This window comes from Hippopotamus amphibius, chromosome 1, assembly GCF_030028045.1.
Source record: "Hippopotamus amphibius kiboko isolate mHipAmp2 chromosome 1, mHipAmp2.hap2, whole genome shotgun sequence".
In the NCBI taxonomy this organism is placed as follows: Eukaryota; Metazoa; Chordata; class Mammalia; order Artiodactyla; family Hippopotamidae; genus Hippopotamus; species Hippopotamus amphibius.
The window spans coordinates 152,540,855-152,567,487 of record NC_080186.1 but is presented as its reverse complement, the minus strand read 5'-3'; the positions used below and the strand labels follow the sequence as shown (position 1 = coordinate 152,567,487).

General features: G+C 40.6%; 1 protein-coding gene across 1 annotated transcript in view; it reads right to left on the bottom strand.

The window, feature by feature from the left end:
- PDE6A (phosphodiesterase 6A) overlaps positions 1-26,633 on the bottom strand; it is a 73,355-nt gene that overhangs the window by 33,582 nt on the left and 13,140 nt on the right. The window contains exons 5-7 of the mRNA XM_057731266.1: positions 19,630-19,704; positions 12,814-12,878; positions 3,703-3,769 (exon numbers count right to left, since the gene is read on the bottom strand). Coding sequence (XP_057587249.1) covers positions 3,703-3,769; positions 12,814-12,878; positions 19,630-19,704 — 207 coding nt within the window. The remainder of the gene's footprint in view (positions 1-3,702; positions 3,770-12,813; positions 12,879-19,629; positions 19,705-26,633) is intronic.

Sequence of the window (26,633 nt, the reverse complement as noted above, 5' to 3'; positions counted from 1 at the left end):
TTTGTTTATTTTTGTTTTCATTTTCATTTTTCTAGAAGATGTATCCAAAAAGATATTGCTGCAATTTATATCAGAAAGTGTTCTGCCTATGTTTTCCTCTAGGAGTTTTATAGTGTCCGGTCTTACATTTAGGTCTTTAATCCATTTTGAGTTTATTTTTCTATATGGTGTTAGGGAATGTTCTAATTTCATTCTTTTATGTGTACCTGTCCAGTTTTCCCAGCATCACTTATTGAAGAGACTGTCTTTTCTCCATTGTATATTCTTGCCTCCTTTGTTGTCGATTAATTGACCATAGGTGTGTGGGTGTATTTCTGGGCTTTCTATCCTGTTTCATTGATCTATAAGTCTATCTTTGTGCCAATACCATACTGTTTTTTGTATACACACACACACACACACACACATCTGTTTTTCTTATTTATTTATTTATTTATTGGCTGCGTTGGGTCTTCGTTGCTGCGCACAAGCTTTTTCTCTAATTGTGGCGTGTGGGGGCTATTCTTTTGTTGTGGTACGCTGGCTTCTCATTGTGGTGGCTTTTCTTGTTGTGGAGCATGGGCTGTAGGTGCACGGGCTCAGTAGTTGTGGCTCACGGGCTTAGTTGCTCTGCAGTATGTAGGATCTTCCTGGACCAGGGCTTGAACCAGTGTCCCCTTCACTGGCAGGTGGATTCTTAACCACTGCACCACCAGAGAAATCCCCCATACTATTTTGATGACTATAGCTTTCTAGTAAGTTGTCCTACTTTCTTGCCCCCTTTTGTTGAGTATTTGTTTATGTCCATTTTTTAAAATTAATGTAAATAATGCTATTCTAAACATCTTTGAATCAATTATCTTTGTTTTGTCAGGAAGGAGTATTTCCTTGTGGTACAAACTTCACAGCAGGTGAAGGAATAAAAGGTGCTATAGCTCTGGTTGAATATTACAATATTCTTTTCCTGAAAACTGGACCAGTTTACTCTTACCATGCAGATGACACCTCTCTGATTCCTCCAGAGTCCTGCCCCGTGGGGCCGCTGTGTACAGTTGTGTAGCATGTGTACTGCACAAAGGCATCTGGCTGAGGAGATGACTGGGAGTTGAAATCCAGCCTGTTCTGTTGCAGAACAATGACCCTAGCCTTTCTCTTTTCATCCATCAAGAAGGGGCACCTTTTTCTAGTTCTCAAATAGGCACCATATGAGCTTTGCATTGACCCTGCCTATCCTGATGGACCTGACCATCCTGTTGTCTCAGAGAGTGAGCTGTCCCTGCTCCTGTTCAAGACTGCCCACCCACTGGACCACCCCTCTGGCCTCTCCTTGGGTCAGTTCCATCGGTTGCTATTGTTCTCTCCTGATCTCTGACCTCCTTGAGGATTCTTTACCCTCAGCCCATGGGCATGCTTGATTCTCTCCCATTCTTGAAAACAAAACCCTCCCTTGACCCAACATGGTCCTTGTAGTAACCATTCAGGCTTTCTCCTCCTTCTCTTGTATTCTCTACCTTCTCATTACCCATCCACACCTCAGCAGACCACCTGCTGGTTTCTGCCTCCACCTTGCCACAAAGCCTGCTTTCATCAGGGCCACCAATGACTTCCTAATTGCCAAACCTAATGTGGGTTTTTGGTTCTTATCTCACTGGATCACTTTTGCTGCATTTGGTATTGTCTCTCTTTGTTAAAACTTTCTACTTCCTTGGTTTCCATGACACTACCCTCTCCTGGGTCTAGAGATACCTCTGAACCCTTCTTCTGATTCTCCTTCACACACTCTTCTTTCTCCACCCGATCTTTAAATGCTGGCATCCTCCAATGTTCTACCCTGAGTCCCTCTCACATTCCTTGGTGACTTCATCCACACTCATGGTTTCAAGTACCATCTGCCACTAGGAGCAAAGTGGTCAGGGACCAGATATACCATAATATTGTCTGTAGTGTAGTCAGTACAAATCTCTACCGTTTTTTGACACAAATCTCCATCTCCATCCCTCCTCTCGATTCGCAGCATGAGAGTCATCTCTTTAGCTACTTGCTGGACACTTGCTCCTGAAAAAAAGTCTCTGTGTCACCTTATCTGAAACTGATCTCAGCATCTTACATCCAAACCTGGTGGCAGCAGTATCCATCCAGTCTAGAAGCCTGAAATTGGCTTTGGCCCTTCTCTCCCTCCCTCTCTGCTCACAATCAATCACAAAGCCCTCTCAGTGTTAGATCTGAGCCCTCATCTCCCTCTCTCCAGCTCATCTCTGTCTGAGTTGTGAATATTAAATGAGCAAATCTATTTACTGCCTGGATCATCATAAGCAGTCTGTGGTCCAGTGGCTAAGACTCCGTGCTCCCAATGCAGGGGGCCAGAGTTTGATCCCTGGTCAGGGAACTAGATCCCACATGCCGCAACGAAGATCCCGCGTGCTGCAATTAAGACCCAGTGCACCCAAATAAATAAATAAGTATTAAAAAAAAAAAAAAGCACTCCACGGCTGTCAGCAGTGAAGACAGTTAGTGTTCTTTCCTGCCTCTGCCTTTGTTGAGATGCTTATCATCTCATGTTTGTAACGACACACTTTTTGCTCTGCTTCCAGTCTTAGTACCTTCAGATCTACTTTCCAGGGAGCTTTCAGAGTTTTCTTTCTAAAATGAAAATTTATTGTGCCAGCCTCTTGCTTAAAAACCCATTGCCTGTAGATTAAAGTCCCACCCTCTTGACCTGGCATCCAAGGTTACTGTGATCTGGCCCCTCCCTCCCTCTCAAGCCTCATCTCTTGTCATCTTCCTGGCTCAAACAATTCTAATTGTTTCTAATTCTCCAGCCACACACCATGCTGCTTCAAACCTCCAAACCCGTGTTGTTTGCCCATGTTGTTTTCTCCACCTGCAATCCCCTTCCCTGCCCCAGCCTGCCTAACCCCTATTTATTTTAAAACTCAACTCAGACCAAAATACTCTGGAAAGTAAAGGCTGGTTTAGATGCTCCCTACTTTGTGTTCCTGGAATATACCATGTACATCTCTGTTGTGGCCTTATCACATTGTAGTACAACTGTCTGTTCATAAAGGTATCTGCCACTTGGTGGTGAGCTTCAGAACAGAAACTATTTGATTCATCTAGCTTTGTATCCCCAGAGCCAACCACAGCACCTGGCACATAGAAAATGCCCAATAAATAAACACCCTGATAGATGAACAGCACTGTGTAGTGTGTGTGCCTGGGGAAGGATACAGAGATGAGCAGGCTCAAATATTGGGGTGGTGTGCAGCTATGACCCTTGTCTCTAGGGCAGGGGATACTGTCACTCTACCCTGGACCCCGAGTGGGGAGGGCATGGGGGTAGATAGAGCAGTTGAGCTCTGCTGTGTGGCTGGAAATGTGGCAGGGATGAGGGGTTGGAAGTGGCAACTAAGTCTCTGGGATGAGAAGCTGGGACTTGTTCTGTGGTGAGCCTGGTGGACCAGCCAGTCATGGCTTTAACCCTGACATTTGCATGAGTATCTTTAGTTGTCAGTGAGACTGCACCTTCCCGTCTGAGGACTCTTTCTTTCTCTGTGTGTTTCATATTTCGTCAATTCTCTGCACATCCCCTTGGACCAACCATCAAGCACATTGAGAAATGAGAGAATCCATGCCACCTATTGTTTTTCCCACTTTCTTGATCTGAAATCTTGTCACTCTTCCGTCTGATTCAAAATTCTCCCGCTTCAACGCTATATTACTTACCAGGCCATTTTGGGCAACGTAAGTGGGAAGACCGCTCACTAAAGCCCAGTGGTCCGGAGGTGGATTCCTGTAAAGGCCAAAAACAGTGGTAACTTTTGATGTAGGGATAGTTGGACTAAAAACTTGAAACTGGATCTCCCTCTTCTCTCTGGTGGCTCTGAGCACCCACTTACTGTACCAGACCAAGCCCCAAATCTTGGCTAAGCATCTTAATGTCCAAATGTAGACACCGAGAAAAAAGTGATAAATCAGTTTTATTGATTTCACACTGAGTTTGACTCTCTAAAAAAAGAGACAGAATTCATCCAAAAGATTGTTGTTGGCTGCTGAGCAAAAACAAATGCCATCATTTCCCTCCATGAGTACTTACATAGAGAAAGTTAGCTTAATACCATGTAGAGTGGGGGAAACATCTTGGATGAGCTTCTACCACATACCAAGCACTAAGCTAGGTATTTTACGTACTTATTTATCCCTCACAGCAATATCACAGATTTAGGCAATATATTTTTACTTGTTTATTGTGAAAAAATACACGGAAAAATGCATTAAAAACTTCATCAGTTGTTTGAAAGTGAACACCTATGTCAAGAACAACCTTGTTGGCAGTTCTTGTTTGCAAAATGAATTCAAGACCCACTTATCTACCAACGGAAATTAGAAAAAAGAAAGAAAGGGAGGAAGGGAGGGAGGGAAGGAGGGAGGGAGGGAGGAAAGAACAAGCTTGTCAGTACCTTGGAAATCCCTGACCTGCCTCTCCCACACACAACCTTCTCCCACACCCCGAAGGTAACCACTATCCCAACATTATGATTCTTGCTTTTCTGTGGAATTTTACTGTCTGGCTTCTTGTACCCTGTTTCACCTGTTTTTCAGTTTCATTTTGGTAGAATCATTCAATGTACGTGCATAGTTTTGTTGGACTTCTTTTTCCTGTTGCTGTAATTCATTTGTTTGACTTAAACCGTTGCCCCTTGTAGGATTGTGTATAATTTATGCGTTCAACTGTTGATGGACATTCGCCTCAGTGTGAGGCTAATATGAGCATTGCTGCTTCCAGCATTCTGGTGTATGTGTGCTCTCAATTCCATGTGGTATTTCTCGGAGTAGAAATCCTGGGTCATAAGATGTGCATATCTTCCACTTTACTAGGTTAGGCCACACTGTTTTCCAAAGTGCTTATGCCAGTCTGTACTCCCATCAGCAGTGTCAGAGTTTCCTTTGCTCCATGTCTCTGTCCATACTTAGTATTTTCAGACATTAAAAAAAATTACTTTTAGAAGATTAAGAAAGTCCTCCTCTACGTAGATAATTATGTCATGTATCTCTTAATGTGGCAGATTGCATTGATTGATTTTTCTAATATTAACCCTGCATTCCTGGAATAAACCCAATTGGGTCATGATGTATAGTCCTTTTTAGTTATTTGCTAAAATTTTATTTAGGATATTTGCATCTACATTCACAAGTGAGCTTTGCCTGAATTTTCCTTTTTCATATAGCCTTTGTTGAGTCTTGGTGTCAAGTTTATACTAGCCACTTCTTTTTCTAGTCTCTTGGATAATTTGTATGAAAACTGCATTATTTCTTCCTTAAATATTTAGTAGAATTCACCCCTGAAGGCATCTGGGCCTGGAATGTCTTTGTGGGAAGATTTTAATGTATTTTATTGTTATAAGACTATTGCGGCATTATATTTCTTTGTGATTTATAGGTTTTATTTTTGTAGGAATTTGCCTGTAGATGTAAAATATTTTGGGCATAATATCTTCTTATTATCTTGTTAATCTGTGTCATTGTGGCTTTCCTCCTTTTCCTTCCTGATACAGCTCATTTGATTTTCTTTCTTTCCCTTTCTTTCTTCCTTCCTTTCTTCTTTTCTTTCTTTCTCTCTCACTCTTTCTTTCTTTCTTTCCCTTTCTTTCTTTCTTTCTTTCTTTCTTTCTTTCTTTCTTTCTTTCTTTCTTTCTTTCTTTCTCTGTCTCTCTCTCCTTCCTTCCTTCCTTCCTTCCTTCCTTCCTTCCTTCCTTCCTTCCTTCCTTCCTTCCTTCTTTCCTTTTCTCTCTCTCTTTCTTGGCTGCGTTGGATCTTCATTACTGCACGTGGGCTTTCTCTAGTTGTGGCAAGCAGGGGCTACACTTCGTTGCAGTGCACAGGCTTCTCATTCAGGTGGCTTCTCCTGTTGTGGAGCATGGGCTCTAGGCACGGGCTTCAGTAGTTGTGGCTCCTGGGCTCTAGAGCGCAGGCTCAGTAGTTGTAGTGCATGGGCTTAGTTGCTCTGTGGCATGTGGGATCTTCCTGGACAAGGGATCCAACCTGAGTCCCCTACATTGGCAGGTGGATTCTTAACCGTTAAGACACCAAGGAAGTCCTGATTTTCTATTTTTCTTGGTCAGTCTTGCCAGAAATTCATTAATTTTATTAATCTGTCCAAGGAACCAACTTTTTGCATTTGTTCATTATTTTGTTAATATTTCGTTAATTTCCGGGCTTATCTTTATTCTTTTGGGAGGGTTTATCTGTATGCTTGTTTATTGTTAGTTTCTTGAGATGATGTGATGGATAGCTTCTGTCTACCCCTCCAGATCTACTCTCCAACCTGCTCCTCCCTGTCCCAGGAGGCCAATCTGTGTGACCTCCATCAACAGGGTGCCTGGCCTTCCAGCTTCTGATTGACTTTAGCCCAATGGGGAGACCTGACCAAAACTAGAGGAAGGTAGAACAACAGTGAGGTCAGGCTATTTATTTCCCTGGGTTCCCCCTGGCAAGGTTGCTCCGGGTTTGCTGTATCTGTTGACTGAAGGGCTATAATTCCCTCAAGATGCCCTTCTCTACATGACTTTCTCTCCTTATCAGGTTCTAGAAATGTTCTTTAAGCCCAGGAGTGCTTATAACAACCTCACTACTCACACTTCTCTTGTGGTTTCCTTCATTCCACCCACACATCTGTAATTCATCCCTGTGTAAATAAACCCTCCTTGAATTACCCTAATTTAAATGCAATGCCTATTATCTGCTGGGACCCCGATTGACACAAGTGGGTACACAGTTTATTACTTTATATTATTTTCTGATATGAATATTTAAGGCTGTAAATTTCACCTTAAGCATGATTTTACTGCATCACATTGGTTTTTTTTTTCTTTCGATCTTTATTGGACTATAATTTCTTTACACTGTTGTGCCAGTTTCCGCTGTACAACAAAGTGAATCAGCTCTATTTATACATATATCCCCATATCCCCTCCCTCTTGAGGCTCCCTCCCACTCTCCCTATCCCACACCTCTGGGTCATCACCAGTCATCGAGTTGATCTCCCTGTGTTATGTGATTGCTTCCTACTAGCTATCTATTTTACATTTAGTAGTGTACAAATGTCAATACTACTGTTTCACTTTATCCCAGCTTCTCCTCCCCCCACCCCATGTCCTCAAGTCTGCTCTCTACATCTGTGTCTTTCTTCTTCCTCTGCCACTGAGTTCATCAGTACCATTTTTCTAGATTCCATATATATGCTTTAGCTTATGATATTTGTTTTTCTCTTTGACTTACTTCACTCTGTATGACAGACTCTAGGTCCATCCACCTCACTACAAATAGCTCAGTTTCATTCCTTTTTATGGCTGAGTAATGTTCCATTGTATATATGTGCCATATCTTCTTTATCCATTTATCTGTTGATGGACATTTAGGTTGCTTCCATGTCCTGGCTATTGTAAATAATGCTGCAGTGAACATTGTGTACATGTATCTTTTTGAATTATGGCTTTCCCTCCAGGTATATGCCCAGTAGTGGGATTTCTGGGTCATATGGTAGTTCTATTTTTAGTTTTTTGAGGAACGTCCATACTGTTTTCCATAGTGGCTGTACCAATTTACATTTCCACCAACAGTGTAGAAGGGTTCCCTTTCTCCACAGTCTCTCCAGCATTTGTTGTTCCTATATTTTTTGATGGTGGCCAATCTAACTGATGTGAGGTGATATCTCATTGTGGTTTTGATTTGCATTTCTCTAATGATTAGTGATGTTGAGTATCTTTTCATGTGTTTGTCAGCCATCTGTATGTCTTCTTTGGAAAAATGTCTATTTAGGTCTTCTGCCCATTTTTGGATGGGGTTGTTTGTTTTTTTGATATTGAGCTGCTTATATATTTTGGAGATTAATCTTTTGTCAGTTGCTTCATTGGCAAATATTTTCTCCCACTCATAGGGTTGTCTTTTTATCATATTTATGGTTTCCTTGGCTTTGTAAAAGCTTTTGTTTCATTAGGTCCCATTTGTTTATTTTTGTTTTTATTTACTCTAGGAGGTAGGTCAAAAAAGATCTTGCTGTCATTTATGTCATAGAGTGTTCTGCTTATATTTTCCTCTAAAAGTTTTATAGTGTCAGGCCTTACATTTAGGTCTTTGATCCATTTTGAGTTTATTTCGGTGTATGGTGTTAGGGAATGTTCTAAATTCATTCTTTTACAAGTGGCTGTCCAGTTTTCCCAGCATCACTTATTGAAAAGGCTGTCTTTTCTCCAATGTATGTTCTTGCCTCCCTTGTCAAAGATAAGGTGACCATATGTACGTGGGTTTTCTCTGGGCTTTCTATCCTGTTCCATTGATTTATATTTTTGTTTTTGTGCCAGTACCATAATATCCTGATTACTGTATCTTTGTAGTATAGTCTGAAGTCAGGGAGCCTGATTCCTCCAGCTCTGTTTTTTCTTCTCAAGATTGCTTTGGGTATTCGGGGTCTTTTTTGTTTCCATATAAATTGTATAACTTTTTGTTCCAGTTCTGTGAAAAATGCCATTGGTAATTTGGTAGGGATTGCACTGAATCTGTAGATTGTTTTGGGCAGTATAGTCATTTTCACAATGTTGATTCTTCCAATCCAAGAACATGGTATATCTCTCCATCTGTTTTTATCATCTGATTTCTTTCACCAGTGTCTTATAATCTTTTGCATACAAGTCTTTTGCCTCCTTAGGTAGGTTTATGCCTAGGTATTTTATTCTTTTTTGTTGCAATGGTAAATGGGAGTGTTTCCTTAACTTCTCTTTCTGATTTTTCATTGTTGGTGTATAGGAATGCAAGAGATTTCTGTGCATTAATTTTGTATCCTGCAACTTTATCAAATTCTGTGATTAGCTCTAGTAGTTTTCTAGTAGCATCTGTAGGGTTTTCTCTATATAGTATCATGTCACCTGCAAACAGTGACATTTTTACTTCTTCTTTTCCAATTTGGATTCCTTTTATTTCTTTTTCTTTTCTGATTGCTATGGCTAAAACTTCCAAAACTATGTTGAATAATAGTGGTAAGAGTGGTCACCCTTGTCCTGTTCCTGATCTTAGAGGAAATGCTTTCAGTTTTTCACCATTTAGAATGATGTTGCCTGTGGGTTTGTCATATATGGCCTTCATTATGTTGAAGTAGGTTCCCTCTATGCCCACTTTCTGGAGATTTCTTTTTATCATAAATGGATGTTGAATTTTGTTGAAAACTTTTTCTGCAGCTATTGAGATTATCATATGGTTTTTATCCTTTAATTTGTTAATATGGTGTATCACATTGGTTGATTTGCATATACTGAAGAATCCTTGCATTCCTGGGATAAACCCCACTTGATCATGGTGTATGATCCTTTTAATGTGCTGTTGGATTCTGTTTGCTAATATTTTGTTGAGAATTTTTGCACTGATATTTATCAGTGATATTGACCTGTAATTTTCTTTTTTTGTGACATCTTTGTCTGGTTTTGGTATCAGGTGATGGTGGCCTTGTAGAATGAGTTTGGCAGTGTTCCTCCCTGTGCTATATTTTGGAAGAGTTGGATAAGGATAGGTATTAGCTCTTGTCTAAGTGTTTGGTAGAATTCGCCTGTGAAGCCATCTGGCCCTGGGCTTTAGTTTGTTGGAAGATTTTTAATCACAGTGTCATTTTCAGTGCTTGTGATTGGTCTGTTCATATCTTCTATTTCTTTCTGGTTCAGTCTTGGAAGTTTGTACTTTTCTAAGAATTTGTCCATTTCTTCCAGGTTGTCCATTTTATTGGCATACAGTTGTTTGTAGTAGTCTCTCATGATCTTTTGTATTTCTGCAGTGTCAGTTGTTACCTCTCCTTTTTCATTTCTAATTCTTTTGATTTGAGTCTTATCCCTTTTTTACTTGATGAGTCTGGCTAATGTTATCAATTTTGTTTATCTTCTCAAAGAACCAGCTTTTAGTTTTATTGATCTTTGCTATTGTTTTCTTCATTTTTTTTCATTTATTTCTGATCTGCTCTTTATAATTTCTTTCCTTCTGCTAACTTTGGGATTTTTTTTTTTGTTCTTTCTCTAATTGCTTTAGATGTAGGGTTAGTTTGTTTATTCAAGATTTTTCTTGTTTCTTGAGGTAGGATTGTATTGCAATGAACTTCCCTCTTAGAACTACTTTTCCTGCATCCCACAGATTTTGGGTCATCATGATTTCATTGTCATTTTTTTCTAGATATTTTTTAATTTCCTCTTTGATTTCTTCAGTGATCTCTTGGTTATTTAGTAGCGTGTTGTTTAGCCTCCATGTGTTTGTATTTTTTACAGTTTTTTTTCCTGTAATTGATATCTAGTCTCATAGCGTTGTAGTCAGAAAATATGCTTGATTTGTGACTCAAGATGTGATCTATCCTGGAGAATATTCTGTGATCACATTGGTTTTGGTATGTAATGTTTTTATTATTTTCAGTTCATAATATATCGTAATTTGCATTGGTTTCTTTTACCCATGAGTTATTTGGAAGTGTAGTCCCTTTTTTTCAGAAAAAATATTTCCTAGTTTCCAAGAATATGAAGATTTTTCTAATCAGCTTTTTGTCATTAGTTTCTAGCGTATTTTCATTGTGACCAGAGGACATCTCTGTGTGATTTCAATTGTTTGAAATGTATTGAGGTTTGTTTTATGGCCCATTATATCACCAATTATTGTAAATGCACAGGTATTCTTGAAAAGATTGATTGTTCTGTACGTTGGGTGTGAGGTGCCATGTTCTATATGTATCCGTTAGATTAAGTTTGTTAATTATCTTATTCAAATAGTCTCTATTCTGTTTTAGTCTGCTCTTTCTATCAATTAGCAAACATAAATTTGTCTATGTATTCTTATATTTCTGTTAGCTTTTGCTTTTTTTATCCTGAGGCCACATTATCAAGTGTGTACATATTTGTAAATTCTTCCTGGACTATCAAGTTGAATTGACCCCTTTATTATTAAGAAGTGACTATATCTCTACTAATGTACCTTGACACCTATTTTTACCTGATAGTAACATAGTTACATCAGTTTGCTTTCGATTAACATTTGCACAGAGTATCTTTTGTTCATTCTTTTACTTTCATCCACTCTGTATTCTTATCTTTTGGATAGGTCTCTTGTAAACAGGATATATGGTATTTCTTCATATATATACCTCAGAACTCATCAAGTCTTAGAAGAACTGTTTCTTGTATGCAACTGAGAAAGATAATATATTGCCAATTAAACTGTAATACAATGCTTTTTTTATTTTGGCTGCACTGCACAGCTTCTGATATCTTAGTTCCCTGACCAGGGATTGAACTCATGTCTTTGGCACTGAAAGCGTGGAGTCCTAATGACTGGGCTGCCAGGGAATTGCCTACAATGTTTTTTGAACTTACAATTGTTACCTTATGAATTTCAACAGAACTCTTTTAGCATTTAGATATAGATTTTTATCATACTACACACATTTTTCGTCTTTTTGTGCCATTCAAAGCCACTTTTTGTTTTCGTGCTGCACATAGTATAATCTCTTTGTTACTTCTAGGAATTTATATTAAATTCAATATGGATACAACCACACTGTAAAAGGCAGCAAGGTGACTGTTATCAGAGGCTAGAAGGATTTGGTGAGAAGTGGTGGTGAGACGTTGGGGAAAACTGTGACCTGTGATAACTCAGAACACAGACAATGAGTTTGATAAACTGGCACCTCTAGAGAAGTGTTTAGAAAAAAGCAGAATGGTGGCAGAGTATGCAGTGGACAAGGAAAAAAAAAAAGAAAAAAAAGAGATGAGTTTAGGAAAGACTCATTCTTCATGCAAGCAGGACTGAACAGAGAGAACCCAGGAACTCAGGAACTTGAAGCAATCTCTCATCCCCAACCAGTAATAGATAAACCAGAGAACTGGGTTATCTGAGTGACAGGATTATCAAAATTGTTTGGCAATAGTTGTGGCCTCTCATACCCACTATTTAAGAATTAAGGTGACCTGCAACAAATCCCTTCATTTGGACCAGAGAAGAGACTAAAGGTGAACCTTGTAGTCTGCAGTTCAGTTGGGAAAGAGAGCCAAGCCGCAGACAGAACTTTGGGGGTGGCTCTTGGCACCCATAGAGGATTCACATGCATAACAAGACAACTAACTTTTGAAGAGTGCTCTATGGATCAAAAAGTAGTACAAGCTTATACTAAAAACATTCTTGACTGTTGGAATCATAAAATGGCTTTTGAGCCCCCACCACCTGCAGGTAGGTTGGAGGCCTCGCCCTCTGGGAGTTCTTGCCTTTTCCTTATCCTCCTCGGTCACATAAGAAGACATTAGAGGGTAATTCCCTGGCAGTCTAGTGGTTAGGAATCTGCACTCTCACTGCCAAGGGCCCAGGTTGGATCCCTGGTCGGGGAACTAAGATCCCACAAGCTACTCGGGGTGTGGCCAAACAAACAAAAAATTAGAGAATAAGCTTTCCTTCGGGGCTGAGTCACTTTCTTTGCCAACTTCCTGGCTTTGCCTCACCCTGTGAATTGGGCCCCAGATGTACCTTCACAGAAAACCATTGAAAAGCTTTGATCAGATCCAAGGCCTCATTCTCTAGAGAGGCCCAAACAGGCCACTTATTACCATTGGACTTGGGACTTGAACTCACAGTAGCTGACTCAGAATCCAGCCTCATTTTCCTACCTGCATGGTCTTTCCACCCTTTCATGTTGCCTCCTTACTGCTCTCCCTACCTCTAACTGAGTGTGTGGCCTTCTTGGGTTTGGTTAGTGTTGAGCTTGGAATAAGCATCTTATGGAGACTGATAACGTGCCTACAATTGTACATGTTTTGAGAAGAGACTTACGGGATGACTTTGATGTCTTCCTTGCCATGCAGGATGTAGTCAATGACCTTGTAAAAGTTGATTTCCTAGGCAAAAGAGATAGAGAAATATATACCTTCAGAGTCTGACACAGAACTTCAGCAGGAGTGTGTCCTTGAGAAAGGCTTTGTTCTTTACCATGTGCCCTGTGGTTTTCCAGAAGCACCAGACTGACCTTCTGAGGGCATGTCCCCATGCCTCTGGAGCTCACTGTCAGCTGACTCTCAAGGTTCACTGTGCTCATCCTTGGAACCAGCTTACAGTGGCCAGGCAGGGGCTGGGATCTGGGGCTAGAAAGAGGCATAGGAAGTGTTCTAAAGGAATGTGGTGGTTCAGTGCAAGGAGAAGGAAAGATTGCTGCTGGAGTCTAGTGAGAGAGGGAGGTGGAAGGAGACTCCTGTCCAATTTAGCATCATCATCAACCCGCCATCCTCCATGTGGGGTCAGCTCCATGGTCACGGCCCCCTTTCTCCTTCACTCGTCCACTCAGCTGCTCTCTTGCTGGGTCAGCTCTTCCAGACTTGCCTTCCCAATCATGCCTCATGCTTCCCAACTCACTTTCTACCCCCTCCATCCCTCCCTCCTCCTTGTACCATTAAAATCCCCCTTCTCTTAAAGTAGATCTGTTCAATTACATGACTTCCTAACTTGGGGTTGGATACTGGCGGGTGGCTCCTTTTCCTCAGCTTTCCAGGGAAAAATCCATTATCTTATTGGAACGTCTGAATACCTACGTGTGATGGTTAGGTTAGTAATCATTTTACAGCTAGGAAAACTGAGACCCAGAGAGAGGAAAGGACTCATTTATAGTAAGACAGTGAGCCAGAACCTAGGCCCTTGGCTCCTGTGCTCAGAGCTCTTTCTGCTGTGTCACTCAAGGTTAATAGCTTAAAATAGCGTTTTCCTCTCTGTATCACTCTCACCTAGAACAGGGCTACTCAAAGTGTGGTCCCTGGACTGGTACCAGTCTGCAAACTTTTTGTTACTATTCCATGATGAGATAAAAACAGAAATTGACAGTCAGTGTTTAGAAACTTTTACAACAATTCCACAAGTTAGGTTAGGTCTGTTGAAACTAATAATTTAAAAAGGACTTAAGTTTTATATGTCTTTTAAAATTTTTATTTTTAAATAATAGACTTTTATCATATCTTAAAAGTATCAGTCCAAAATAAATTGGAAATTTAAAAAAAAATTGCCTTTACTACAGGTATTTTGAGAAGTATTGCTTTAAAGATTTAAATATAGTTACCTGGGTGCCACCCAGTTCTCCTGACTCAGAACCTCCACAAAGAGAAATTCCTCACCCAGTCAAGGGTGTCTAGTTGACAGGCAATTGTGACCTACTTCAGGCTCACGCGGGAGAGAGAGGCTCTGCTCCTCAATGCCCAGTGTTGGAAGCAACTACAGTGACTGAACCCTCCTAGAGCCGCTCCCATGGTATCGGCTGCTCCAGGGTAGGTATGAGCTCCCTGCAGTAGAAAGCATGCAAGGGGAGACTAGGTAAACCCCGCAGCACGATGAAACGGAGTTAGGGATAGATTTAGAGTGCGAAGACTCAGCCTGTGGTCTTGGTTCCACTATGTGTCCCCTCTGGGCCTCAGTTTCCCCAGCTGTAAAATTGGTGTTGTTTGCTGGTCGTGTCAAGTAGCAGAACTCTTTCGCCTAACAAAGCATGGGCCCTAATCCTATAAAGCAGAGGAAAGTAACGCCGCCCAAAAGGAAGCAGAGTCGGGTCCATGGAGATCCTGCATCTCTCTCTGTTCTCCCTCACTTCCTGTCCTGTCCTCCTCCGCCCCCATTTACTCCTGGCCGAGGCAGCCACTGTGGAAGCCTAGGGTTCTAAAGATAATCCAGGAATTTAAAAAATTGAACTAGGGAATCCCTAAAGCTCCTCCCAGCTATGCTTTTAAGATTGTGGTTGGGTAGTTAGTATAGTCTCTCATTGACCAAAATGCACATGCACGTATTCTTTGACCCAGTAATTCTACATGTGCTAATAAATCCTATAGATATATTCCCAGATGTAGGTAAAAGCACTGTTTTCCCCATCTAAAGCTCTCAACCAGACTGCTTTAAAAAGCCTGGAGACAGCTAATGTCCATCACTTGGAGATGGTTAAGCAAATGGAGTGCCTGCATGTAGTGGATAGTTCTCATGTCTCCAGAGCGACTAGCTGTATCTACGCTGATAGGGAAAGATGCCAAAATATACTCAAGTAGGAAAAGTAAGGCACGAAATAGAATCATCACATTTGTCAAGGGTGGTGGTGGTGGAATACATTATATATATATATATATATATATATATATATGTATATATATATATATCCAGGAATGTCCATGGACATTTGGGAAACATAGACCACTCACAGCGGCTGCCTCAGGGCAGGCTGGATTTCTGTGCTGTGCCCTTTTGTATGGTGTGAGCTGTTCTCTGTGCTCGTGTATTACTTTTTCAATAAATATAAACAAAGATTGTGCTAAGACAATTTTAAAACAGTGAGGTCATATCTAATGGGTGGTTCTAGAAATCAAAGGTAGCCACATTATCTGCTGGGACTTTGGTAGAGCTGTTTCCTTCTGGGATGAAGAGATGGCCTTCTTGCTTCTGGTCCATTTGTACTTGGGCCTGGGCTGTTCACTGCTCTCCCAGGCAAGATGCTGGCTCCCTGGGCCTGGGAGGCTGCCTTACTCAAGGGTCTCCACAAGATTCCTTTAGAAAGGTGAGAAATGGACTTTTTTTCTTTTAAGCCCACAGTAGAATCAATTTTGCTTTCACAGAAAGCAGCAAAAAGATCAGTGTGCTTTAGGTAAACAGAACTTTTTCCACACACTGTAGCTCAGCCAAGTTGCTTTCAAAGCCATATTTATGTAGGAATTCACCAGCCTTTGGAAAGTCAAAACCAAGCCATCAATGAGTGCCTTTGTCACCTTGCACCTAAGCAACTGACACTGTAACACAGGGTGTTTGAAAGAGCCAAATACAGCCAGAGCCAAATCATCAGGCATGGAAATATACCAGTTTTAAAAGAAGTGCTGTTTTTTGTTTTTCTCCATGAGGCCTACTTAGCCTTTTTTATAATTAAAACACACACACACAACACTTTATTTTTAAAGGATACAAGATTGTAAAGCAACCATACGCCAATAAAAATTAAAAAAAAAAAAAAGGTGAAGTGAGATGTAGCTGCTTTGGGGGAGCTTCAGACCGAAGATTCAGGGAAGTTAATTGGTCAAAATCCAGACAAAAACTGTATTTCTAATGTGAATGTGGCAGATAAAGTGTGAAAGTGATGTAAGAAGGCAAAAGGGGATGTCAGGAAGCATGACTGCAATGATAGTTACCAGAGAGAAAAGTATCCGGAGTTTGAATGTAGGCAAATGATTTGTCCCCTTTGAGCCTCAATCTCCTCTGCTGTCCATTGGGGATAATGAGGACACCTCCTTCATAAACTGATGAGAAGAGTGTATGACAGGATCCAGGTGAAGTGCCAGCAGATAGTGAGACTTGGCCCAGGTGGCCCTGGTTGTTGGAGCGCCTATGGTGTGTCAGCGTGATTTGCTTTAGCTATCAGGGCCCTGCTAGGTCAGCTTGATTACTGAGGAGTTCCAGATGAGGAAGGTGAGGTTCAGAGAGGTGCCCAAGGCCACACAGCTAGCTGCAGGAGCAAGGACCTGAACTCAGGCCATCTCCTTTCAAGCCCACACTCTTTCCAGAATATCCATGTTTGGCCAGTCCTGTCATGCTGTATCTGGGCTCCAGCTCAAGCTTCTGTGTCTTCCTTACCAGCTGTGTCCTAAACATCAAACTGCCTTTGGAGATGAGTCCAGTGACAGTGCCCCATAGATGGGAAAATGGAGGCCTCGAGGGGTTATTTGAGCAACTCACCCTATAGGTTAGCAGTCCACTAAGACCAAAGTTCTTTGTCTTCTGGCCTTTTCCATTACCACCTAACATCTCATACTCTTGCAAGGACTGAGTCATTGCTACCTGAGATGGAGGAGGGTTTGGAGAAAAAAAAAGTCTTAAGCATGAGTGTGCTGGTCACCTCAGTGAAACTAAAGCTTCTTGAATTGATCAGATGATGGGCAGCCCTTCCTGGGCTGCTGCTCAGTGAGAAAATGTCCTCTTCACTTCAGTATTGAAGATTGGGGTCCTCAAGGGTGAAGAACCAGATAAGTTAGATAGAGCCCGGTATTTCTCTGGCTGTCCTGGAGTTGGAGATGACCTTTGACCTCAGGGCTCAGCTCGGAGAGATGAATACTAAAGCAGCCCGGAAACTGAAATTAATTTAACTTGGTGGTGTCTGAAAGCTATGGTGATCTATATTCTATATTGTTCCTACAATTTAGAACACAGCTCATATGTGAATTAGATGATAAGCGCAGTAGTAATATCTTGACTATGCCAACACAAAAAGCTGTAATTAAAAAGGAAAACTGTTCCCAAATAGTTTTCTGACAGCAGCATATGATGTAAGCCTTAAAAACTCAATCTTCCCAAATGAAATCATGAAATTGTGTGGGCAAAAGAGTAGTTTGAAACTGGACAGCAGCAGGTTAGAAAGGTCATTTTGGATAAAGCAGAACAGACAATTTAGATTCTAAGGTTGAAATCTTTTCTGGTGTGTATATGAAGCTCACAGGCCAGGGTGTTAATCCTGAATTCCTAGAGTTTGAATTAAGATTAAATAAAGTCTGTCAAACACACAGACACAGATGCACACAGACACATGAACACATGTGCACAAGCTGTCCTTTATTTTGAGCAGGGTTAAGGTTGGCTAGGGGGCTCCTAGCAGAAATTGCTATACTGTTTCAGACAGGCTGGAAGGTTTTGTGGGAAGAACGCTGGACTCTGCTGCTTACTTATCCTGTGTGGCCTCGGTTAAAGTCATTCTGTCATTCTGCAGGTTCTATAGTCCATTTGAGGGCCGGGTCTGTTTACCCTGCTTCATTTTTATATCCCCACACATTTCATTTCTGCTTCTCTAAAGTGTTTATGCCTCATCTCTAAAATGTAGCAGTGGTAGGAGACCAGAGGTCACAAACTGAAATGCCAAGAGTGACCTGATAGAAAACTAAATGAGAGGAGGAAGCCAGGGGTACACAAGAGGGAGTGGAGGGGACTGTGGCAAACTAGAGAGCTCAGTCCACGTTGCAAAGAGGCAACTGCTACTTGGCTCCAATCAAATTTACCCTGCGGGATTGTGGGCCCAGTTTTGACTGATCTGCCACCTTTTCAAAAGAAACTGAGAATCTAGATATTTATTGGAAATATGTTGATTTTTTTTTAACAGACAATAAACTGCATATATTTAGAGTGTACAATTTGGTATTTTTTTTCTTATTAGTAATGTATACATGCCAATCCCAATCTCCCAATTCATTCCTCCCCAACCCTCCCCACTTTCCCCACTTGGTGACCATATGTTTGTTCTCTACATCTGTGTCTCTATTTCTGCCTTGCAAACCAGTTGATTTGTACCATTTTTCTATATTCTGCATATATGTGTTAATATATGATAGGAAATACCTTGATTCTTTTTTTAGCACGTTAAAAAAATAATTAATTTTATTGGCTGTGTTGGGTCTTTTTTTGCTGTGTGTGGGCTTTTCTTTTTTATTTTTTTAGTTGCGGTGAGTGGGGGCTGCTCTTCGTTGTGGTGCGCTGGCTTCTCACTGCTGCGGCTTCTCTTGTTGCGGAGCACAGGCTCCAGGCGTGTGGGCTTCAGTAGTTGCAGCACATGGGCTCAATAGTTGTGGCTCACGGGCTCTAAAGCGCAGGCTCTATAGTTGTGGCACATGGGCTTAGTTGCTCCGCGGCAGGTGGGATCTTCCTAGGGCAGGGATCGAACCTGTGTCCCCTGCATTGGCAGGCAGATTCTTAACCACTGTGCCGCCTAGGAAGCCCGGAAATACCTTGATTTTTAAGTGTTAAGCTGCCTGTTCAGAATTTTTTTTAAATAAATTTATTTATTTACTTTTTTTATTGGCTGCGTTGGGTCTTTGTTGCTGTACACAGGCTTTCTCTAGTTGCTGTGAGCGGGGGCTACTCTTCATTGTGGTGTGAGGGCTCCTCATTGTAGTGGCTTTTCTTGTTGTGGAGCACGGGCTCTAGGCACGTGGGCTTCAATAGTTGCAGCACATGGGCTCAATAGTTATGGCTCACGGGCTCTAGAGCACAGGCTCAGCAGTTGTGGTGCACGGGCTTAGCTGCTCCGTGGCATGTGGAATCTTCCCAGAGCAGGGGCTCGAACCTGTGTCCCCTGCATTGGCAGGTGGATTCCCAACTACTGCGCCACCTAGGAAGTCCCAGAATTGTTTTAAAGTAAAAACAAAGAAAAATTGAAAAAAAAAAAAAAACAAAACTTATGTAGCCAAACATATTTATCTGTTGGCTGAAATTGAACTTCTGGCTATCAATCTGCATTCTAGATTAGATTTTAAGATTATTTGCAGCTTTAATTGTCTTCAGTTTTCCTGCTGGATGAATCCTTGAGCAGGTTGCTTGATCTTTCTAGAGTTCTTTCCTCATCTATGGAATGAGAAGATTTATTCCTCCTTTGTCAGTCCCACCAGATTATTGTCAGAAACTCCAGTGAGATATTAAAACACCTTGCAAATTACAGGGCTTGAGCAATTGCAAGGAATTATCATACTTTCAAGGGAAACAACCCAACCCAGAGAAGATAAATACCTAAGTGGTAAAGAAACTTCAGCAGTACCTGCAGTGCCTTATATTTGCCTTTCATGAAACATTTGATCATACTGGACATGCCAGAGGGAGACCTACCCTTCCATCCGGAGTCCTGGGACCAGAGTAGGGTGGAGCCTCACCCATCAGGACTGGCCACACGTCAAAAAATTCCTAGGAATGAGAAAAACAGTAATTATGTGTCTTGAAAGTAGATCAAAAAAAGATTAAGAAAAGAAGACTCACCTGTATGAGTCCTCCGTCACTGAAATTTGGAAGATGGGAAGAGCTCAGTGAAACCTAAGCTTGGAAGGGCTGCAAGATTCACTAGAGTTGGAGAATGTCAATCATGTCTGTGCTTTGAGATATAGCAATATCATCAGAACTGGATCTGTCTAATCAATAACCAAGAAATGGGAGGTAAGTTGGAGTACCCTCATACTCCCTGTGCTGTGGGACATGAGAGGGAAAATGGGAACTCTATGGCTAAGAAATTTACCTTAAGTATTAATACATGCCAAGCATGTGATCAAATATTTAGCTAGAATAATGTTTCTTGCAGTATCATTTATAGCAGTGAAAAATCAGAAAAAACCTTAGTGTCCAATAGGAGGGGACTTATGAAATCAATTATGGTATATCTAGTAACAATGATGTTACAGATGTGTATTTTTAAAAAATTATTTATTTACTTATTTATTTGGTTGCACTAGGTGTTAGTTGTGGCTCACTGGCTCCTTATTTGCAGCATGTGTTCTCCTTAGTTGCAGCCGGGGGGCGGGGGGGCTCCTTTGTTGCAACAGGCAGGCTCCTTAGTTTTGGCATGTGAACTCTTAGTTGCAGCATGCATGTGGGATCTATTTCCCTGACCAGGGATTGAACCTGGGCTCCCTGCACTGGGAGCTCAGAGTCTTAACCACTGCACCACCAAGGAAGTCCCACAGATGTGTATGTATTGATTAGAAAGGTGTCCATGGGACTTCCTAGGTGGTGCAGTGGTTAAGAATCCGCCTGCCAATGCAGGGGACACAGGTTCGAGCCCTGCTCTGGGACGATTCCACGTGCCGTGGAGCAGCTAAGCCCGTGTACCACAACTATTAAGCCTGTGCTCTAGAGCCCGTGAGCCACAACTATTGAGTCCATGTGCCACAACTATTGAAGCCCACACGCCTAGAGCCCGTGCTCCGCAACAAGAGAAGCCACTACAATGAGGAACCCTCGCACAACAATGAAGAGTAGCCCCCGCTCACATCAACTAGAGAAAGCCTGTGTGCAGCAATGAAGACCGAACACAGCCAATAAATAAAGTAAATAAATAAATTTATTTTAAAAAAAAGGTAACAGATGATTGAACCTGGTGTACCCCCCCCAAAAAAAAAAAAAAAAAAAAAAAGGTGTCCATGAAACCCTGATGAGTAAATAATATGAGGTGACAAAAATATATAGATCATGTGACCCCAATGTTTAACTCTATATAGAAAATGCTCTCAAAGAATTCACAGCAACACATTAACAACTGGTTTTCTCTGGGGGATTAGAATGAGGTTATACTTTATTTAGCAATTCTTCCTTAATAAAATTTATGGCTTATGTAATAAGGAAAAAAAAATTTTTTCCAAATAAGAAATAAACAATGGTGCCAAATATGGACAGATAGACCCATATCTGAACTCCAACAGGAAAGGATGACACTAGTAAGACAACTGGCAAAGAGAGGGGCAGAGAGAGGAGAGAAAAGGGCCGGCAAAAGCTCTGCATGATCACGCAGCCCCAGGAGAAGAAACTGAGTGGGACGCCACACAGGCACTTCCTTGCTACCTCTCCGCTGGCTTTCCTACCACACGTGTGGCTGCGTTGCTTGTGTTGGGCCAAATTTGGGCCTGGCAGAGGAGGCCTCTGCCCTCCAGAGCCCTCTCTAGTCATCTATCTGTTGGTATTTAGGGACAGTGATCCATTAGCTCTGGGTTATTGTGGGCAGGATGCCAAGCCCCCCTGCTTCTTGACCTCTCTCTCTTGTCTGAACCCTTTTGTCATGGTGGTTTGTCTGTTCTAGTATCATCCGGGGGCAAGCGGAAGGGAGGCCACATGGAATTCAGATTTCACATCCTCACCCTTCTGCCCAGTTAAGCTCTTCTTGACTACTGACAACAGGAAGCAATTCATTTCTGGGTGAAAATGTGAACTGGGGACTTACCTAAGCTCCACAACATGCTTGCTGCTAGTTAGAGAGAGATGGACAAGGCATAATTCATGCCCTGGAGGAATCTACTATCTCATGGAGGAGACAGTTAAGCCCTCGAGTAACTTTAGTAAGGTAGACTGGGTAAGAACCAAAGCAGTAATAAAAGGAGAACACAAATGTTAGAGGAGACCTGAAGAAGGACATTGGGCTGACACTGTCAAAGTCAAACACTGAGTGATTCTTAAGATTGTCCAAGCAGAAGCAGATGTTGTCAACAAAGCGTTGGGTGGAACTTGGGGCATGTTTATGCCTGCCTTCTTCTGTCTCAATCACTCTCTCTCTTTTATTTCTCAACAGCTTTCTTGAGATATAATTCATATACCATGAGTCACCCAGTTTAAGTGTACAATTCAGTGGCCTTTATTGACATTTTTCATAATGTCAATACTTCAGGTAAGAGTCTAGCTACCTGGGATGGGGTGGGGTGGTAGTGGTGGTGAGGGGAGTGCTTAGAGTGATTATAGGTAGGCTAGCTCACTTGTAATTGCTAGATTGTTCCGTTTATTGGGGACGACTAAGTCAGGATATTCTTGCTTAAATGTGACTTTCCCTTTTGAGGGAGAGTTCAAAAGAAACGGAGGGCAGAACGCTGCAGCTCAGAGCTGTGTTCAGATCCTTTAAGGTGCAAACTGAGCACCTTAAAATGGACTCTTTTGAATTCAACTACTCAGAAATTCTTTTGGTTAAAAAAGAACCATTCAATACATGTGTATGTATGGCTGAGTCGCTTTGCTGTGCACCTGAAACTATCACCACGTGGTTAGTCAGCTATGCTCCAATATAAAATAAAAAGTTTTTTTAAAAAAAAAAGAACCATTTGTGTGTATGAATTCATTTGCTACTTCCTGAAGGAGTATCAAAGTGCTTCTTGCTGGATTTAGCCATTTTGGCAAAATATTTGATTCAAGAACTTACAAAAATCAAATGGTTGGCTGCACTAGAACCAGTGGTTCCCTAAAATAAGTATGTGGCTTAACTGCACCAGAACCACTTAGGGAGCTATTTTAAAGGCAAAAATCAGAATAATAAGCCCATGAGTATATGGAAATCTGGTATATGGAAAAATGGCATTTCAAATTAGTGGCATTTCAAAACAGTGGAGAAAGCGTAGACTATTCTTTAGATGGGGAATTATGAGAGGGGCACAAAATTTATCCCTACCTTATACCATAGCATATTAATAATTTCAAGATGAGTAAAAGGTGAAAATATATTAATCAAAACACATCAGATTATTTCAGACTACAATATTAAGACTGAGGAATTCTTTCTTAAACAAAATTCAAAACACAGAAGCCATAAAAGAAAATTTAAATCTTCTGTATGATGTCATAAATAAAGTTAAAATATAATCCATAGGAAGGGAAAATTTGGTTGCAGCCTATGTGACAGATACATAATCTAGATCATATAAAAAAGCAGTCCTATATTTTAATAAGAAATAGACAAAGAATTCAATTTTAAAGGTGGAAAAATGGGCATATATTGCCCAGATTTTTCAGGGCAATATATGGAAGAAGAAAAGTTAAGTCACAGATAAACATATAAAATGTATTTACCCTCATTTAGTAATCAGTGAAAAAACAATTAGAAAAAAAGAATAACAACATTTTTGCCAATTTAAGTATGAAAAATAAAGAAGATTTATGATACACAGAATTGGCTGGGGTTTAGGAAAATGGAACTCTCATGCAGTGCAAGTGAGAGTATAAAATGATTTAGCCTTTAGAGGGAAAATTTTAGGAATGCAAAATAAAAATTTTTTCTTAGTAATCTATTTCCACAGCTTTGTCCTATAGTCAAGTGTTTAGGAATTTAACTCCAAGGTTGTTCATTACAGCAGTGTCTTTAATAGCAAGACTCTTTAGAAATTATTTAAAGACCCAGAAATAGGGCAAAGGAGAAATTACTTATGGTATATCCACATATTTAAAAGATTGAGGTAAATCTATGTGGACTAAAGAACAAAGAAAGAGGATTTCTGCTCTTATTAATGGTGGCCAGTTTGTTTCAGGCCAATCCTCCGACTGAGAATTATTATGAAATCTAGACTGTGTATGTGTATGTGTGTATAAACATTTGTTTGAAGGAATCACAGAGCTAGCAAGGCAGCAAGGACTTGATGTGCCAAGATCCCATAGAGAAGGGAAGCCCAGAGATGTGAGCCTGATGTCTGATTCAACTTTTCCTCTTGACCCCCTTGCTGATACCAATTATGCTGTGGAGCAGTTGGGAAGCTGCACAGACTTACTGGGCCAGTAGGGCAAAATTGGAATTCAGAGCCTGCCAAGGAGGAGGGACCCTTGAAAACAACCCTGGTTGTCAGCTGGCCCTAGGAGTAAAAGTGAATCAGAAACAGAATAGCCAGGCTTCCTAGGTGGCACAGTGGTTAAGAATCTGCCTGCCAATGCAGGGGACACAGGTTTGATCCCTGCTCCAGAAAGATCCCACATGCCACAGAGCAACTAAGCCCATGTGCCACAACTATTGAGCCTGTGCTTTAGAGCCCATGAGCCACAACTGTTGAGCCCATGTGCTGCAACTACTGAAGCCCACGCACCTAGAGCCCGTGCTCTGCAACAAGAGAAGCCACAGCATTGAGGAGCCCGCACACCGCGATGAAGAGTAGCCCTCACTCGCTGTAACTAGAGAAAGCCTGAGCACAGCCAATAAATAAGTAAACAAACAAATAAATAATAAAATTTTTTAGAAAAGAAAGAAACAGAACAGCTCTCGCAAAAACTGAAGACCAGCTTCAAATCAGCTCAATCCCTGATTGGATTCAGATGCTCCGCCTTTGTCTCAACTGCTAGCCAGAAGTAACATAAATTCCCTTTGGAGGAATATAACATGGAACTCTATCATATATAGATATGATAGAGATATATGATAGAGCTTCAAATCATCTCTAAAATGTTTTATACATCTCTAGTGTTCAAACAAAAATAGGCACATACAAGATAAGAATTAACTGAAAAATCAAGAGTTAAAACAGATTATAGAAAGAGAGCCATAGAATGTATCTACAGATATTATAGCTCTCAGACCCAGACTCTAAAATAACTGATTATGTCCAAGAAATAAATACAGTATAGAGAATTTTAGAAGAGCACTGGAAACCTCAAGAAAGATGAAATGGAAATTCTAAAATTGAAAAATACCTGAAATTAAGAATTCAATAGATAGTTTTAACAGCCAGTTAGAAACAACTGAAGATTCATAGCTAGATCAGAAGAAATATTTAAACTAAAAACCAAAAATACAAGAGGGTGGAAAATACAGAAAGGAGTATAAGATGTAAAACATGGTGAAAAACTCTAGTATATAGTAACAACAAACTGAGAGGTTCTTTACTACTGCATATCAAGATATTTTATAGAGATACTATAATTAAGGCAGTATGGTATTGCAGAAAAATAGATAAATATACCAATGGAACAAAATAGAGAGTCCAGAAACAGACCCAATGTATGGACACTTGATTGATGATAGAGGTATGGTAGGAAGATGGTCTTTTCTTTTTTTTTTTTTTTTTTTTTTTTTTTGGGCACACGGGCTTAGTTGCTCCGCGGCATGTGGGATCTTCCTGGAGCAGGGATTGAACTCATGTCCTCTACATTGGCAGGCGGATTCCCAACCACTGCGCCACCTAGGAAGCTCGAAGATGGTCTTTTCGATAGAACAGTGGGGGAGAAGGATGGTCTTTTCAAGTGCTGGGTCAATTAGATATCTATATAGGAAAAATTCATATTGACCCTATTTCACCCTATACATTTTTAAAATGTCAGGTGGATTGTAGAGCTATATGTGAAAGTTCAAACAATAAGGCTTTTAGAAGTTAACATAGGTGAATATCTTTATCACCTTGGGACCAGGAGAGATTTCTTAAATAGGGCATAAAGACCAATAATCATATAGGGAAAGATTGATAAATCGGACTACATTATAATTCAAAACTTCCATTTATCAAAACAGGGCACAGTGTGGGAGAAGATATTTGCAATGTCACTTTCACCAGAGGGCCTATATCCAGGATTGGTAAAGAACTCTGATAAATCAGTAAGATAAAAACATACAATAGAATTAAAAAAAATGCGGAAAAGACTTGAACAGGCACTTCACAAAAGATATCCAAATGGACAATAAACATAAAGCTTCCTGGTCATTAGGGGACACACGTTAACACCCAAAGAGATAACACTACACACCCACCAAAACGGCTAAATTAGTAAGATGGCAACACCAAGTATTAGTGAGGACACCCTCCTACATGGCCGGTGGGAGGATAAACTGGTACAATCATTTTGAAAGTCAGATGGGCAAAATCTATTAAAACTATTACCCAGAGGAGTGATATTAAAGGTAATTATTACCTTTAACAATTGTGAATCACTAGTTGTACACCTATAACATATAATATTGTACATCCACTATACTTCAATTTGGAAAAAAACCTATTACCCAGAAATTCTACTCCCAAGTTAACACCTAACAGAAATGGGTACAAATGTGTACCCAAAAATATGTACTAGAGTGTTCATAATAGCAAAATTCTTAAAAGCCCAAACCTGAAAACACAAATGTCCGTCAACAGTAGAATAAATAAATACTTGGATTATTCACATAATGGAACATTCTACAAGAATGAAAATTAATGAACTAACGTTATGAGGAGCAATAAGAATGAATCTTACAACCCAAATGTTGATCAAAAGAAGCCAGACACAAAAGAGTATGTATTTGTATGATTACATTTATATGAACTTCAAAAATAGGCAAAATTAACATGGCTTTAAAGGTCATAGTGGTTACCTTTAGGGAGGAAGGGGTGGGAGTCACTGGAAAGGGGTAAGAAAGGGGC